Here is an 18,385-nt window from a genome sequence, read left to right as displayed (position 1 = left end):
GGCGATTTCCATAAAAGGGCATATGGTGGCCAATACGTCAGTGACGTCCCCTACCTTGGTATGCCGCTTAACTTTTGACTTGGACGAAACTAACTCCTAAAAAAGGGGGTGGTTGAAAATAAAGATTGATCATATATGCAGCATTTTTGTCTTTTTTTGCTTTCCTATTGTAATTTGCCAGATAGATTTACCAGGCTTCACTTCGTACAACACACAACGCAGCGTTAATATTTAGTCTAAGTAGTAATTAAATTACATTTGGTTCGTTCACCCTATGCTGGACCATTTCCTGTGTCAAGTAATGCGGAAGTGAGTGTGATGGGAGTGCCTGGTGGAGGGGTGTTGGCCGGGGATTGAGGTGTAGCAGTCTGTGTGTAAGGGTCTGCCAGCAACCTCGGATTTTCTATTCTATCGCCGGTCGGTAAGTACCCCCCTTAGAATCATTTGTTAGTACGGGTATCCTGTCCTGCCTGGACTACGAGTTAAGCATAATGCGAAAGCAGTGATAGCAAGTAGACTTCCGGTATTTTTAATGTTCAAAATTGGCCTCGATGTGTAGGGCAACATTCCCACTGACAAAGGATTGTGGGTTTTGTAGTTCAGTATGTGGAGGGTTACGGGTTGCCAGTCTGTCACTGGTGCCACAGTAGTTGAAGAGCTGTTTGGTTGTGCCTAGAAAGGGCTGCCGGCCCACTGAACTTGTTGCAAAGGATTGTAAGAGTTGTAGTTGTACAGCCATTGTGATGTGACCGTGTATAATCCCCGGCCTCTGTGCCCCGCGCTTGGTAGGCTATACCTACCAAGCGCGGATTACACTGTTTCTCGGTCTCTGGGCCTCGGATCTCAGACAGCCCTCTTTGCTGCTGCGTTTGGGAGGTTCCGCCGGGTACACTTTCTGGCATTGCCGTTTGGCTTGTAGAGGCCACTCACTCTCTAATGCAGTGATCCCCAACCAGTGACTCAGGGGCAACATGTTGCTCACCAACCCCTTGGATGTTGCTCTCAGTGCCCCCAAACCAGGGAGTTATTTTTGAATTCCTGACTTGGGGGCAAGTTTTGGTTGAATAAAAACAAGATTTACTACAAATAAAGCCCCCTGTAAGCTGATAGTGTGCATAGAGGCCCCTAATAGCCAATCACTGCCCTTATTTGGCTCCTCCATGAACTTTTATGGTGCTTGTGTTGCTCGCCAAGTCTTTTTACATTTGACTGTGACTCACAAGTAAAAAAGGTTGGGAACCCCTGCTCTAATGCATTCGGTGTGATACACATCTGTTTGTTGTTGTGTGTTTCCTAACTGCTCTTCTTCATCAATGACCCCCACTATTCCTGACAGTATGGGGCTTATTTTAGTAGAAGAAATGTGGGGAGTGATTGTATGTAGTAAAGACATGGCGCCGGTATATCCTGTTTGGCAGCTGCACTGAACAGTTGCTGCACAGCCATTATGAGCCCTGTGGGCACTGCCCATGAGATACCGGCTGGGTAATGAGTGCAGTACTTCTTGAAAATTAGGGTACGAGACCCCTAACAGCTCAGCTTTTTCAGAGCATTCCATAAATAAAAACAGGACAGCTACTGACTTATGTTTTAGCCAAACAAAGCTACATACACTGCTACCAATTAAAGGAAAAGTTCATATTTGAATTTAACTTGTAGTTTAATGTAGATATTGGCCTTCAGAAGGAATTTGTTTTTACTCCCCTTATTAATAAAATCTGTATTACAGAAATGCAAGAATTATCCAGACACTTGCCTTTCCAACATCGCATATACAAACCATTTGTATTGATATTGTATGCATTATATGAATCCTTCTTGCTTGTGGGAAGGTACCACTAGGTATTGGAATGTTATGGTGGGATTTGCATGTATGTAGCCAGAAGAGCATTGTGAGGTTTGGCACTGAGTATGTCACACTATAAGTTGCTTTTTAAACGAAATATCCCGTTGATCTCAGTGTGGAGCAATGAATGGATAGGGGGAATTTGGCAGCTGCTTGTTTTACAGCTGAGCATGGTGGCATTCAGAACACTCTGGGTGCCACAGTTAGGTTTGCCACCTTTTCTGGAAAAAAAGGCAGCTTCCCTGTAATTTTTCCTTTTTTTCCCTATTAATAACATTGGCATCATGCATAATTTTTACCGGCCAGGTGGCAACCCTAGCCACAGTTGGATGTGATGTCAAGTAAGCTAATTGGGAATATCCAGTGTGCTCAGTATATTACAATATCTTAATGATATTAATTAGCTGGGTTGGCCAACTAGAGGCTGTTTTTTATGATATTATCATTTTAATATAATCTTGCCCTGGGACATAAAGTATGTGTAATACGTATAATCAGTAATAATAATAATCTGCCCATATATGTATTTGTTTCAGGTGCTGATTGTTTTTCCTACGTGATAGCATGATCCCTGCCCTTCCCTTTTAAGAAATGCTAACTATTTAGCTTGTTTGGCTGGTGACAATGTTTTCACTTCCAAACATTAACAAGTTTATTATTATCCTGTCGGTTGATACTTCTATGAGGATGGAAGAGGCTGAATATAGCTAAGACAAGGCTAAATGGCTGGAATTCTGCTTTTGTTGATTGTAGGCCTATTTTGATTTAGTGGGCATATTTTTTTCATGCGTCCAACTCTTTCAAAAGAGCAATATCTGCTATGGCAGGGTAAATTTAATAAAACAAATATCTACTTGTACAATGTGTTAAATACATAATGGGGACTGCTGGTTCTGAAATAATTTTTGATTTATATTAATTATGTACCTCAATTTTGTTTAGCATTAGAGTGCAGGCACTGGATGTAGTAGGGTGATATATAGCTTGTTTGAGGGCTCGATAAAATAAAATTACTATGTTGTACACAGAACTCTCGCTTGGAGTGCCCTAGTCTATAGAATAGCATACCTGCCCATTTTTTATGAATTTCCCACAATCCATGTTTTCAGTTTACAGTTATTGAGGTTTACCATGTCTATGATAATTCCAGTTGTCTGTATTGGGTAGACTGCCATGCACCTAGTAGCCATTATTTTCCTAAAGAAAAACCATGACTATTTTATTCCGACAAATTCTTTTACATTAGTAAAATAGGCTGTACCTTTGCCTACTGTATTTGTTTAGTATATATATACCCTAGAATTGACCCAATTTCCTCCTGTGTGAACTACCTGAAAGGTTTTAAGTTAACAACAACAACAGCAACAGTTGTATAAGTGTATTAGCTTGTATTGGCTATTTCAGGAGTTTCACACATAAGGCAGTTTAGGGGAATTTGAGGCATTGGACAAAATCACCCAGTGTCCTGCAGTTTGTCAGGCACCCACAAAAATAATTGTGTTGGGTAGGTAAGTGTGAATTGGGAATATTGGCTTCTTAACCTCCCTTCATGCAGTAGTAGTGAGACAGATTTTCAGATAAAAGCAAAATACTTACTTTACTTGGTTTTGAAAGCAAAAATGTTTTTAAATTTATTTTCCTGAATTAATCTTGTTAGACATGATGTTAACATCCTAACTTCAGGAGCACCATAGAGGCCCATCTAAATAGTTGCAAAACTCTGAAGCATGTGTTTTTAATTAGAAGTAGTAGAATCGCATACAAAGACTTAAGAGTGACAATGCCCTATAGTGGCCAAATTATGAATGAAAATGCTTAAGCTGGCCATACACAGGCAGATTTAAGATGCTGATTTGGCCCCTTCATAGCAAGTCAGCAGCTTATCTTCCGGTGTATGAGGCCTCACTGGCAGAAAATCAGACTGATATCTAACTGGCAGTTTTGACAAGTGGATGCCATCCCATCCTCTCTTGACAGACCTGCCTAGGTGTCCATTATCATCCAATTATTGGCCCATGGGTCAGAACGTCAGATCAGTATGATTTGGCCAAGAATGTATGTGACAAAGATATGCTTGTTTAAAGGAGACATATTGGTTAAATCGAAAAAATAATAATTTTGTAGGCAGTTATGAATAATATATGGTGCTGGAAGTGGAACAGATGAGCGGGACTAGTAGGGTTTTGGTGGAATTTCTCAATAAATCTGTCTGAAACACAATTTTTTTAAGCACAATTCTTCTCCTTTAATGAACTGTCCTTACATTGTTTTACCCCACAGGAAAAGCTGTGCAACAAATAACTAAATTCTTAATTTGGCAGATATGCTTTAGGCTACAAGCACTAAAGCATTTATACCGCTTATAATATACATTGCAATCGAATGCAGTTCATCTTAACAGACACCAGATCTTAAAGGAGAAAGAAAGGTAAAAACTACGTAAGCTTTATTAGAAAGGTCTATGTAAATACAGCCAGAAGCACTCACAGAAATGCTGCACTGACTTCTCTATCAAAAGATTTATTGTGTCTGTAATTCATGTGCCACAGACAGGCAGCTCTCTGCTCTCTCCCTTCTCCTACTCCATCCCCCCCCTTAGGAATGTGGATCTGAGCCAATCAGCAGGAAGCTGACTCAAAGGGGCTGATTTACCAAAGCACGAATTCGAATCCCGAATGGCAAAAATTCGGATTGGAAACTAAAATTTTGCAACTTTTTTGTCGCCGTCGCAACTGTTTCGTATTTTCCGCAACTTTTTCATTGCCGTTATGACTTTATCGTATTTTGCGCAACTATTTAGTCGCCGTCATGACTTTATCGTATTGAACGATTGTAAACGGCGGAAAAACCTTTCCGACTTTGCATGATTTTGGAAGCCTCACAGAGGAATAAATGGCACTCTGCAGCTCCAACCTGGCCCAAGGAAAGTCTCCCATAGGGCTCAATGGCACTCTGCAGCTCCAACCTGGCCCAAGGAAAGTCTCCCATAGGGCTCAATGGCACTCTGCAGCTCCAACCTGGCCCAAGGAAAGTCTCCCATAGGGCTCAATGGCACTCTGCAGCTCCAACCTGGCCCAAGGAAAGTCTCCCATAGGGCTCAATGGCACTCTGCAGCTCCAACCTGGCCCAAGGAAAGTCACAATACTGAAGCTTGAATGAATCCGACAATTGAGTACTCGGCGCAACAATACAATTTTTTTGCGTCGGCGGCGAAAAAGTCGCGAAAAATATACAAAAAAGTTGCGGAAAATATGAAAAAGTTGCTACAGCGGCGAAAAAGTCGCAAAAATACTGATCATTACGAAAAAACCACATATGTGCCCCATAGTCGTATTAACTGAGCATATTCACTTGGTCTGGGTGTCTGTGCAGGAGTGAGGCATTATGGGAACTTTCTTTACACAGCTCAGCGTTTTTTCTTCCTGTTTGGCTTCTGATCATCTGAACGGGAGAAATATGGGGAGACTTAAGGGCACTATTGAGACAACTGAAGGTATGCCTGCAGCTTGAGATTAACTCTTTATAAGCCTTTCCTTCTCCTTTTAAAAGCACCCAAAATTGATCAATGCTATCTGCCATTGACTTCAATGAGAATCAGCTACCATTGCCAGCTTTATGGTGTGTGGTTTTTCCTTGCACTCCTCTAAGAGCTCTGGCACACGGGGAGATTAGTCGCCCGTGACAAATCTCCCTGTTCGCGGGCAACTAATCTCCCGGATTGCCATCCCACCAGCGAAAATGTAAGTTGCCGGTGGGATGGCACACGCTGCGCAGGCGATTTCGGCAAATCGCCGAAAATGCCTCTTTGTGCTTCTGTTCTTACTTGGAAACTTTTATTAGTTATTTCCCATTCAAATCAGTGGAAGGTGATAGGATAATTTTAGGTATACATTTGGCTTAAAAACTAGCCTTAAGGGTGAAGACACACGGAGCTACTATTAGCAGCTACTTGTCGTGGTTACTAAAATAGACAATGATGATCATTTTCTGATAACTCTCTCTAGCAGAGGCAATTCTCAGTATTGTCTATGACAGCAAATTTTCTGGTGTTTAGTAGCTGCTACTAAGTAGCTCTGTGTGTCTTCACCCTAAAGGGATGGTATTCCTTATCTAAGGGTTGTATTTAAAAGTGGTGTCTCTTATTGTTCATGTTAAAGTATGAGTGAATGCTGTGCACCCTGTGAATAATTCCTATTGCTATGCAATAACCTTAGGACAAAGCATATAAATAACATCCAGCTGCCTGCAGGAAGAAACTTTGTGCAACTTTGGAAATGCAAAGCGATTGCTTCTGCCTTTCCACTGGCGACTCCTGTTGTTGCTAGTGGAAAGGCCTATGGGAGATGGCCTTTCCGTAATTCAGAACTGTCTGGATAATGGGTTTCCAGATAAGGGGTCCGATATCTGTATATAGCTTTGTGATATCTGTTAATTGCATATGAAAAGTTTCATATTTGCTGAGAGGCCACATTCCTTTCGGCCAGAAACCTCTTTCTGCAGGAACTGATCTTCATCTGGCAATAATTGTATCCAGCCATGCATTTGCTTATCTTAAAGATTTCAAAAGTACATCATTTCCTTCCGTCCCCAATCCTTTGGCCAATGATTTCCAAGTTTTAATGTAAGATACATGTAATGGGGATTACTGCAAACATTGTGCTTAAAGTCACCGTTCTGAGTTTCCCCTGTCAGTTGCTCTCTGCAGCTTTTAAAGGAACAGTAACACCAAAAAATGAAAGTGTATAAAAGTAACTAAAATATAATGTGCTGCTGCCCTGCACTGGTAAAAGTTGTGTGTTTACTTTAGAAAGTCTACTTTAATTTATATAAATAAGCTGCTATGTAGCCATGGAGGCAGCCATTTTAAGGAGAAAAGGCATAGGCACATAGCCGATAACAGATAAAACACTATTGTATTCTACAGAACTTATCTGTTATCTGCTATGTAACCTGTGCCTTTTCTCCTTTTTTCCAGCTTGAATGGCTGCCCCCGTGGCTAAACAGCAGCTTATTATATAAACTATAGTAGTGTTACTGTAGCAAACACACCAGTTTTACCAGTGCAGGACAACAGTGCATTATATTTTTATTATTTTAAAGCTCTTTCATTTTTTAGTGTTACTGTTCCTTTAACAAACACTTAAATAATACTCTTCACTTAGTGCAGGTATGTTAACCATTCCCAGTCATTCCTATGTACCCGGTAACTGCCCTTTCCTTAAATAAACATAAATGCCTCATAAATATCAGCTTTTAGTAAGCAGAGGAGCTGCTGTTCCCTTTCTGTACATCCTAGCCAGTATTTAATGGCAGTACAGCAAAGACACGTAGAGACAATTATCAGTGAATAATCAGCATTGTCTATTTTGTAGCAGCTTCTAGTAGCTCTGTGTGTCTTAACCCTAAGGGCAGGGGTACACAGGGAGATTAGTCGCGCCGCAACAAATCTCCGTTTTCGGGGGTGACTTATCTACCCGAATTGCCATCCCACCGGCTAAAATGTAAATTGCCGGTGGGATGGCATACGTGTCGCTGCTATGTTCCGCAGTCGCCCAAAGTTTCCTCTCAAGGCTAGAATGTAAATTTTGTTTTCAGTTTGGGAGCTCTCCAGTCTGGAATTTCTGCAATTATTTGGTTGCTATGGTCCAAGTTACCTTAGCAACCAAGGGTAGTTTGAATGAAAGAATGGTAAATTCGTTGGAGAGGACCTGAATAGAAAAAAAACTTTATAAAAAGTAACTAAAAATAAAACTGTAGCCTCACAGAGCAATAGTTTTTTGGCTGCTGGGGTCAGTGACCCCCATATGAAAGCTGCAAAGAGCTAGAAGAAAAAGGCAAAGCAAAAACTATAAGAAATAAAAGTAAATAAAAGTTGCTCAAAATAGGCAGTTCTATAATATACTTAATGTTAACTTCAAGGTGAACCACCCCTTTAAGGACACATGTTTCTGAGAAGTAAATAATTCAAATGGTACACATCTATGTTTCATAATCTGCCCACTGTCTTGTTAACATTTTTGGGTGAGTTTTTTTGTCGGTGCCGTCCTGGCTGCACCCATTCACCTGACACAGGCAAAGAATAATGCTTATTGTGCAAAGTAATCTATGGCAATATGTTTTACTCCCACAAAACGTATTATAACAATGATATTTGCCACTCTGGGCACCCAGCCAATAATTAACTCTTATTTACAAACAATAACCGAGTGCATTGTGCCCTCAAGCCCTTCCTTATCTCTATACAGGTATGGGTCCATTATCCAGAATGCTCGGGACCTGGGTTTTTCCAGATAAGGGGTCTTTCCGTAATTTGGATCTCCTTCCTTAAGTCTACTAATAAAATTATTTAAAGGAACAGTAACATCAAAAAATTAAAGTGTTTGAAAGTAAAATATAATGTGCTGTTGCTCTGCAAAAAAAATGTTGTTTTTGCTACAGAAAAGCAACTATATAAATAAGCTGCTGTGTAGCCATGGGGGCAGCCATTCAAGCTGGAAAAAAGGAGAAAAGGCGCAGGTTACATAGCAGATAACTAGTAGATAAGCCCCATATAATGGGGGTTTATCTGTTATCTGCTAAGTAACCTGTGCCTTTTCTCCTTTGAATGGCTGCCCCCATGGCTACACAGCAGCTTACTTATATAAACTATAGTAGTCTTTCTGAGGCAAACACACCAGTAGTAGCAATGCAGGGCAACAGTACATTATATTGTTATTACTTATTACACTTCATTTTTTGGTGTTACTGTTCCTTTAAACAGTAATTAAACCCAATAGAACTGTTTTGCCTCCAATAAGGATTAATTATATCTTAGTTGGGATCAAATGCAAGGTACCGTTTTATAATTACAGAGAAAAAGTAAATCATTTTTAAAATTGTGAATTATTTGATTATAATGGAGTCTATGGGAGATGGGCTTTCTGTAATTCGGAACTTTCTGGATAATAGGTTTCCAGAAAAGGGTTCCCATACCAGTATTTGTAAGAACCTATTACCTGTGATGTATTACTGCGACTGAAACAAATGAACTGATTTGCCAGTATAACTAATTCCTTAAGCCTCATTCACAGACGTGTGCTTGTCTGCGTGTCTGGTTCATCATCTTCAGGTCTAATCATGTTATGCAATTTCACTTGGCTGTTGGATACTTTAAAAAAAAAAAAAAAAAAAAAAAAAAAGTCAATGCTGTAAATCACACCAAAGCAGATGCATCAAAATTAGATACTCTAAGGGGCAGATAAATGAGAGATTAGCGCTCACTGCAGAAAAATTTACCCACCTTCTATTTATTCCTATGGGAGTTTTAGTATATTTATCAAAGGGTGAAATTTAGAGTTCACCATTTGATAAATACCCAAAAACGACTTAAGCTTTTTAAAAATTAAACATAATTTTTATTTATTTATTTTCTTTTACATTAGTTAAAAAATATTCAGCCTTTTCGTGATTTTTAATGTAACAATATGGTTACCTGATCAGTTACCTAAGTCTGTTCTCCTGCTGATATGGCTGCTACTTTGTGTAACAGTTATCGACTGTCCTACATACACCAAATGCCATAATTCCCTGTACATGTGATGTCAATAAGGAAAGGAACATTGCAGTGCATTGTGGGTCATGTTGTCCCTGCATGCTGTCTGTACGCTGTGAAAAAGTTGTTCCAATTTGTACCATCAATGTTTTAGTCCCTCCTCCCCTGCCAGGATTTTAAATGATACAGAAAGAGAAGAACTGTTTTGCAGCTGAATTTCAGCATATAAAAATGGTGTTTATTCATACATTGTGAAGGAACAGATTACAGTGATTGATATATTAGGGGTTTCTGTGTTGTTTGAGGCTCTTTACACTAACAAACTTAGTGTAAAATGAAGGGGTCTGTGCCAGCCATGCCATTTTTATAGTGCATTACTTTTCATAATAACTTTAAATAACATTTTAAATTATTGAATCTATTACCTGGAAACCCATTCTGATGTTTCAAAAAGTGGCTATTCCCACAGTGTAATGTGTAAATAAAATTCATCTTCCTTGTTGATATTAAGACTGGTGGCTCGCAGGGCGATAAGTGGCCAGTGATAAAGCTTCACTACTGCGGCTGACTAACTCCCCAAAATGCCTTACTACGGCAAGAATGTGAATCGCTGGTGGGATGTTGTATGCGTCGCTTCAGTTTTCCGAAGTTGCCTCACGAGAACTTCTGCAACTTCGAGTCACATTCTTTACAGTGGGAAGACATTTCAGATAAGATAAGCCGCTTGCGGTAGGGAAGACTTATCATGGGCAACTAATCTCCCTGTGTGCCACCAGCCTAAATGGTCAGTAGATCTACATATTATTCAACGTTGGCAAAATAAATTAACTTGTATTATTTTAATTAATAACGCAATTAATTATAAAACACTAATGAGCAATTTCTTTGTTTTTAACCCTACTCCATGGATCTGTAGTCAGAAGATTCTTAAAATATAATGCAGCCATGTGGGCAGCCATTCAAACTGAAAAAAAAGGAGAAAATGCACAGGTTACATTACAGATAAGCTCTGTAGAATATAAGGGTCTTTATCTGTTATCTGCTAAATAACCTGTGATGTCTCCTTTGAATGGCTGCCCCCATGGCTACACAGCAGCTTTGTTTATATAAACCAGTGATCCCCAACCAGTGGCTCAGGGGCAACATGTTGCCCACCAACCCCTTAGGGCTCTGGCACACGGGGAGATTAGTCGCCCTGTAAATCGCCGGTGGGATAGCATACGCGCGGCACGATTTCAGTGAAATCGCGCAAGTTGCCTCGAGAAGAAACTTGCGCAATTTCACTGAAATTGCGCCGCCGCGTATGCCATCCCACCGGTGATTTACATTTTTGCCGGTGGGATGGCAATCTGGGGACTAATCTCCCCGTGTGCCAGAGTGCTTGGATGTTGCTCTCAGTGCCCCCAAACCAGGTAGTTATTTTTGAATTCCTGACTTGGTGGCAAGTTTTGGTTGAATAAAATGTGATGTATGTAAGCTGATAGTGTGCATAGAGGTTACCTAAATCAGTGGTCGGCAAACATACCAGTTGTAGCAGTGCAGGGCAACAGTGCATTATACTGTAATTACTTTTATATGCTTTCATTTTTTGGTGTTACTGTTCCTTTAACAAAAGATAATACATTTTGTATAGACACACCTCTCCAGCTTTAGCTTATGTCTGAAGTTTATGAAGATTATAGCCATGGCATTCCCCATTGCATGAAGACTTTTTAGTACAATTATGGGACTTGAGGTCCCCATACACGGCCGATTTAGCTGCCGATATTGGTCCCTTGGACCGATTTGGCAGCTTATCGGCCGTGTAGGGGCAGAACCGAGGGGCCTGGCCGACAGATATCTGGCCTGAAATTGGCCAGGTTAGAAAATCCAGTCGGATCGGGGGCCGCATCGGCTTGTTGATGCGGTCCCCGAACCGACTGCCCCATTGCCGTGTGCAGAATTGGCCCCAGGGCCAAAACGATCAAATTCGCCTACATGCCTCCCCGATATCGCCAAGCGAGCGAATCTGCCCGTGTATGGCCAGCTCTATTCTGTAGAGTGTTTGAACCTTTTCTACTATATGAGTAATAATTAGCTACTTTGTACCCATGCAGTTACCAGTATCAGTCAATCAGCAATTACTTTAGATCAGTCTATGACTTTGGCTAAAAGAATGAAAGCAAATGTGTGATTAGTTGCTAAAGTTCCTGATGGTACAAATAAGATCATGTGCTAATGAATGTTACTGAATAGCATACTTTGTATGATCTCCTTAATGGTTCAGTCCAGGTTTAATCAGCATTCCGGCAGAGTGACTGTGCCTCATAGTTTCCAAGATGACTTCATGTTTTTATATAGGACATGGTTTTATTTTAGTGTTACATTCTGTGCAGAGAAAGTCACCGCCTCAGTTCTGACCTGGGTAAGCTTATTTGTAGATCAGATCTGGCATACAATTGTTAGTTGGTGACCAGAACGGTAAAATTGCAGTCTCGCTCCAGGGGAAGTGAAATTGCACGGTATCGTTATATGCTGGTTTTGTAGCTCATTACCCTAGCAAAAGAGTTGTGTAGTTCTGCAACAGCATGATTTCTTTGTTCAGCCGATCTACACCAATGTATCTCTTCTTGCTTCCTTCGTGGTTGTCATACCTGGGGCACTTGGACTGAGGAGAGTGCTCGAGGAAGACTTTATACTTCTTGTGTGAGGGATCAGTTCAGCAAGCACTAAAGCTTGCTCACATTAGCATACCCCTGTCCAAAAGAATTTATTCTCTTATCTTTTGATTGTTACTTTATAGTTTGTTTTATAACTATAACACTTTTTTTTCCTTTTTTTTTTTAAGAATAACCCACCGCCAAGATGTCCAGCAAAAGAGCAAAGACCAAGACCACCAAAAAGCGCCCCCAGCGCGCAACTTCTAATGTATTTGCCATGTTTGACCAGTCCCAAATCCAGGAGTTTAAGGAGGCATTCAACATGATTGATCAGAACCGTGATGGCTTTATTGATAAAGAAGATCTGCATGACATGCTTGCCTCTCTTGGTATGTAATGTTTCATAGGTTCTGGTATTAGGAGAACAATGTTATATGTTATTCCTTGGCTTATGTCAGTCATATTCTGGTGCTACAGATCACTGTTTCAGCAATGTAATTCATAGGTCACAATACAGTGTTTATAATTATGTGTTTCTCTTAAGGACCCAGAATAAGTCTGAAAGTCACCCTTGTGACTCGATTCATTTTTAGAATAAAGTTATAAATTGCTATTGGCTGTTGCAGGAGAAAATGTCACCATTAAAGGTGAACTAAAACTAAACTGAAGAAGTAGAGTAAAAAATTTTTTTTTGAGCTACTGTACCAGCCCAAGGCAACCACAGCCCTTTAGCGGTAAAGATCTGTGCCCCCAAAGATGCCCCAGTAGCTCCCCCCATCTTATATTCTGCTGATTCACTGCACATGCTCTGTGCTACTGTCACAGCCTAGGGACAGACTCACAATATACTGTTTATACAAACTATAAATGTCACAATATAAGGCTGATTTGTAATTAATACAGATAATTACTACATGATAACTCAGAAACCAGTACAATTAGCATCAGAATGTAATAATCAGCCCTGTAGCTTCATTCTATATAACAAACCAGGCTTATTTTCTGCTTGATAATTGCAAGGACTCCTAAGATTTGCTGCTCAGAGCTCACTGAGTGTCGCAGAAGTCTTGGATCATTGCTGCTATTGAAATGCTGAAACTTTAGGCTGTTGCAGTATGTTCAGCCTATAAAATATGGCATTTTTGACCCACCTTTAAGCCTTAAGGTTAAGAACCCCTTTCTACAGCATTTACATTACACCCCGTTTCGACTGATTTTTCTTTTAACAAAATATCACTAGAATTGATTTACTGTCAACAATTAATTATAATTGTTAATGTATATAACATCATTAGGAGATTTGTATCCATTGCTGCTGCTGTTGAATGAAAAGAAACCGTTAAAAGTCATCACAGCATATTAAATATGAAATGACTCAATGCTGTGTTGCCTTAGTGTTTGCATTTCTCGCAGGTGCTGTTTTGCACGTAGATACCTATGGTATTTTCCTCTACTATGCTGCTTGTCACCATTATTTTGCTTATAATGCCATCAACATAATAAATGTGCTCTCTGCCATCTTGTGCTTAAAGGAGATGGAAAGGCAAAATCGATTAAGCACACTATTAAATAGTACTACTATTGCTGAGTAAAAACGCTATATTTCTGGCTTGCCTAATGAAAGATTTACAGAGATACACATACTAGAACTTACATGCTTGTTTCAGTGAACGGCGCCGCCATCTTATCCAGCGTGTCTCTATGGGCTGAAAAGCATAAGCCAGCTCCCTGCTCCTGTCACAAACTTTCTGCAGCTCCACAAACACCCCCCTCAAGCTCCACAAACCCTCGCTCCTGCCATAAACAATCGGTGCTCACAGCACCAGCCGGAACCCCCCCCCCCTTCCCCCTCCTCCTGCTGCTGCTTGTGAGAGAACTCTGCAACGCTGCGTTGCCATGGCAACCGGACGCTTCTGCTCTCTGCCCATGCGCTGCCTGTAGAAATGAGTCCTCAAGTCCTGGAAAAAGCGAGGCTTTATGGGAATCTTCTCTACCCAGCTCAGCGTTTTTTTTCTCTGTTTGGCTTCTGATCTTCTGAACGGGTGAAGTATGGGGAGACTTAAGGGCACTATTGAGAGAACTGAAGGTATGCCTGCAGCTTGAGATTAACTCTTTATTAGCCTTTCCTTCTCCTTTAAAGGATAACTATACCTCTGGACAGTGTAGGTATGCATAAAATAGCTCATATGTAAAACCCTGCTTCATCTAAATAAACCATTTTCATAAAAATAATACTTTTTTAGTAGTATGTGCTATTAGGTAATCCTAAATAGAAAATTGCCATTTTAAGTACTAATGGTTGCCTCCTGGGATCATACGATTCACAGTGCACACAAACAAGCCAAGGCACACAAACATGCTAGGCCCCATCAGCCATTTAGAGGACAAAATTCTGTCTCTTACTCCCACGCTACTTCCTGTTACAGTTAGAGCTGAGGGAGCACACAGCCCATCACTAAATGGTGGATCAATGGAACAGATGTAAAAGGGCAAGATTCACTGATAAATATATATATTCCAGTTTGGTAAGATTCTTTAATAGGTCATTTAATATGATATAAAATATCTGTTGGTTAGGTATTAATTTTAGAGTATAAACAAACTATTTTCAGTCTGTAAAATGCTGTGTAAATGATAGAGTGGTTGCTTATTCTATTCGCTATGAGTGGGCACAGTTCACATATGGGCACCAACACACATATACAAATGCATGTTAATGAGTTGGTCCTGTTTCTCTGTAAAGCTGATTGCAAATTAGCAAGAGCAAGAAGTTAAAGCAAGCAGTCCTAGTATTTCTATAAACATTCGTGTTCCCATTAATAGCTGCTTATTTACTATACTGCTTTCTTTCTGGGATAAAGGAAAAAACCCTACAGACGAGTATTTAGATGCCATGATGAATGAAGCACCTGGCCCTATTAACTTCACCATGTTCCTTACCATGTTTGGGGAGAAGCTGAACGGAACCGATCCTGAGGATGTTATTAGGAATGCCTTTGCATGCTTTGATGAAGAAGGAATAGGTGAGTGGAAACTTACAGCAGCTCAGAGCACTTTCTTCCCTTTTCACCATTACTTTCTCTCAGGTTCTATCCTATTTCAATATCAGACCTGTTAATGTACTTGTCTGCTAACCTAGTTTCTGCTAATAAAATCCTATAGAGAATGTTTGGAATCACATTGTAATGGGTTTTAAAATTTTTATGTAAGTTATTTTTTAATGAGTTGTTTTTAAACATATTTAAAGTGAAATCCCAATATGCAGCAAAGCAGTTTGACTTTAATTAGACCAGAATGTTTTGATACGGAGCTGCCATTTTAAAGCATGAAGTGACCATCTGTATATATATCATAGTCAGACACCTTTGGCAAAAAAAATTGCGAAACGCAGATATCGTGCGACTTTTTTGATGCAACAGTGACTTTTTTTTTTACGTGAACCCAACTTTTTACTCACTCGGCAAATTTTTGCACCCATTTTTGCAAAAACAATCCACCAGTGGCGAAATGCTGAATTTCACTACTAATCCATGCCTGATTTCACTCATCACTACCTGGGATACAAAAGTCGCTTATAACGTATATTATCTGTATTCAGCAGAGCTTACATGTACAATGCCCTTTTTAAGCTTTATTTGTGTGTACCTGAAACCTTACATCATTTTAAGGGGGGTGTATTTAAAGTGCAGAAATGAGCACTAAGCAACATTAGCCCACAGTGCACCCTGCTTCTATATTTGTTTGTGTTTAATCTTATATAAGGATATAAGGCAAATTCAGACATGCTGAAAGGTATATACACAACTCTATTCACAGGTTCTATCCAGGAGGATACTCTGAGGGAATTGCTGACAACAATGGGTGACCGATTTACAGATGAAGAAGTAGATGAGCTCTTCAGAGAGGCCCCAATCGACAAGAAGGGCAATTTCAATTACAATGAATTCACCCGCATCTTGAAACATGGAGCTAAAGATAAGGATGACTAAGCTGGAAGTGCCCAGTGGTGTAAGAACAACTGCACTGCTCTATATCATCCTCACGTTCCTCTTCCTGATAGAACTCATTGCATGCATTTAGCTCTAGATCTTTTCTTTTCTGTGTATTTATGGATCTGAACCAGGCCCTTTTGGCAAATGGGCACATATGTAACCAAACTGGAAAACAAAAAAAAGTGCAATGTAACACGCGTTACACAGCAGGTTTTTTCTTGGGACTTGAGCTGGATTTTTTGCAATTTTGTAGTAAAATTTGGAATTAAGATAACTGTCAGTTAAAACTTTTCTCCGAATGGCCTGGCAAAGTGGAAATAAGATATTCCTATGTGAATATATATATATGTTGGTGTTAAAAATAGGCCCTGTTTAGTACTGGGGTTAGCTATGCAGTTGGCTCCTATAGACTTGTTTATCTGACAGTTGTAGCATTTACTCTTCTCAATAAAAGCTGCTTGTGGCATATCCCAGCTAAAACTTCCAACGTGTCAACAAGCTTCTTCTCTGTTCCTATATCCGCTAGAGCCCTGCGCATTGCTTCTCCTAAAGACAAGCGCCCCCGGCTTCTAGCTCTGTACACTGCACATGTATTCTTCATCTCCTGCCAAGGGTTCTTGCTGCACTCTCGCTAGCAATGAGCAAGCCACATACAGGACAGCTATTGGCTAACAGTGCTGGCATGATTAAGAGCTAAATGTAGAGAACACATTTTCATATCAATATCGGCATTTTTATAAAGTAAATAAAAGGGTTTTTTTCTAATCACACTGTGTCTTTTTCATATGTGACGTGTGTTTGGCTGGTTATAATATCTGTTTCATTTGATGAGGGTATGGGATCTCTTATCCAGAAAACTCTGAACGGGTTTCCCATAGAATCTTTTTTTAAACTGCATTTTTCACCCTAATTTGCTTCCCCCGCCGAAAGTGCAGGCTAATAGAGCCCATACTCCAGTCGGAGGAAACAATAGGATTTAAAAAAAAAAAAAAAAAAAAAAAAAAGTGCTGCCGGTGCCCTTTAAGCAAATAATTGTAATTTTTAAAAATCATTTCCATTTTCTTTGTAATAATGAATCCTGTTTGGTTAATTTAATTTATAAATGTATTTAGCAGATTTAAGGTATGGAAATATTTAAAAATAACCTTATCCAGGAAACACCATGTCCCAGGCATTCTGGGTAACTACCTGCATTGGGTAGAAAACCTGTTTACCCATGGAAGATTATGCACTGCAATATGCAGTTTTAGTAGTATGTGCCATTGGGTAATTCTAAATAGAAAGTCGCCATTTTAAGTACTAAGGGCTGCCCCCTGGGATCATACGATTCATGGTGCGCACAAACAAACCAAGGCACACATACATGTTGGGTCACATCAGCCAATAAATGGGCAGAATTTTGTCTTGTGCTTGAACTATTGCACACAAAAGCCTTGCCTGCACTGACTGTCACACCTATGTGCTATACTTTCTGCAGTTCCCTCTGTCGCTGACAGCTGATTACTAATAACAAGAAGCACACCAGTTGGTATGGACTTTCCAGCCTAGTAGGCTGCTGAATCTCCAGCTCCAGCACAACCATCCATCTTCGTGCCACTTTTGTCTCCTCTATAGTTATAGCTGACACAAGCCGTTAATGTAAAACAGCATTCTTAAAATGTTATATTCACAGTATAACGGCAGCTGTTGAGACTGAAAAGAGAAGACAAGCCAGTGTCACCATCCTGTCTCGCTGCTCATGCAGAGCAAGGGGAACCGGCTGCTTGGCTTCTTTGTACAAGTGTCACTTCTTGTGATGGGTACAGGCCATTTGCACAACAATATCATCTCTTTACTAGGCAACAGGAAGCTGGCATTTTGCCTAATGATCTACACGTATTTTGGAGCTCTGCCCTCAGCAGTAAATTCCCAGTGTTCTGGGCCCAACAGCTTTCATATTTATTTTACTCATTTCCACCCATGCTAATAAATCCCTTTCTCCAAAAGGTCTTCTATTCATGAAATGTATCCCGAGACAGCTGCCTCTTAGGATTACTGTGCTATGCACAATGACTGCATACAAATATCCCAGTTATTTCCCTAGCTTGTGCCAGAGGAATGGAGCTGAAGGCATAGTCTAACAGCAACTAGACTTGCACATGGTACAGACGTTTGGGAGAACATTGTATGCCAATACTTACAAGTGATTAGCTGTACTGGAAAACGTATTATTTCCTTCATCTTTGATTCCTACAAGATAGTGCTGGAGCTTGTTTGTTCTTTATGTTATAATTAGTCCTAGAACCATAAATGATATCCTGTCTTGTTTAACCATTAGGCTACCGGGGATTCAAAATGCTATGGAGCCAGCACTCGGGGACCTAAATACCATAGCTGG

General features: G+C 40.1%; 1 protein-coding gene across 2 annotated transcripts; it reads left to right on the top strand.

The window, feature by feature from the left end:
- Positions 1–345: 345 nt before the first annotated feature.
- Positions 346–16,776, top strand: myl12b (myosin light chain 12B). Of its 2 annotated transcripts, none has more exon segments than NM_001004813.1 (4): positions 346–421; positions 12,205–12,405; positions 14,878–15,039; positions 15,833–16,776. In NM_001004813.1, coding segments are annotated over 3 exon segments (519 nt in total). In that variant the 5' UTR covers positions 346–421; positions 12,205–12,221; the 3' UTR covers positions 16,006–16,776.
- Positions 16,777–18,385: the final 1,609 nt, after the last annotated feature.

This window comes from Xenopus tropicalis, chromosome 6, assembly GCF_000004195.4.
Source record: "Xenopus tropicalis strain Nigerian chromosome 6, UCB_Xtro_10.0, whole genome shotgun sequence".
In the NCBI taxonomy this organism is placed as follows: Eukaryota; Metazoa; Chordata; class Amphibia; order Anura; family Pipidae; genus Xenopus; species Xenopus tropicalis.
This window is presented reverse-complemented; position numbering and strand designations above follow the sequence as displayed.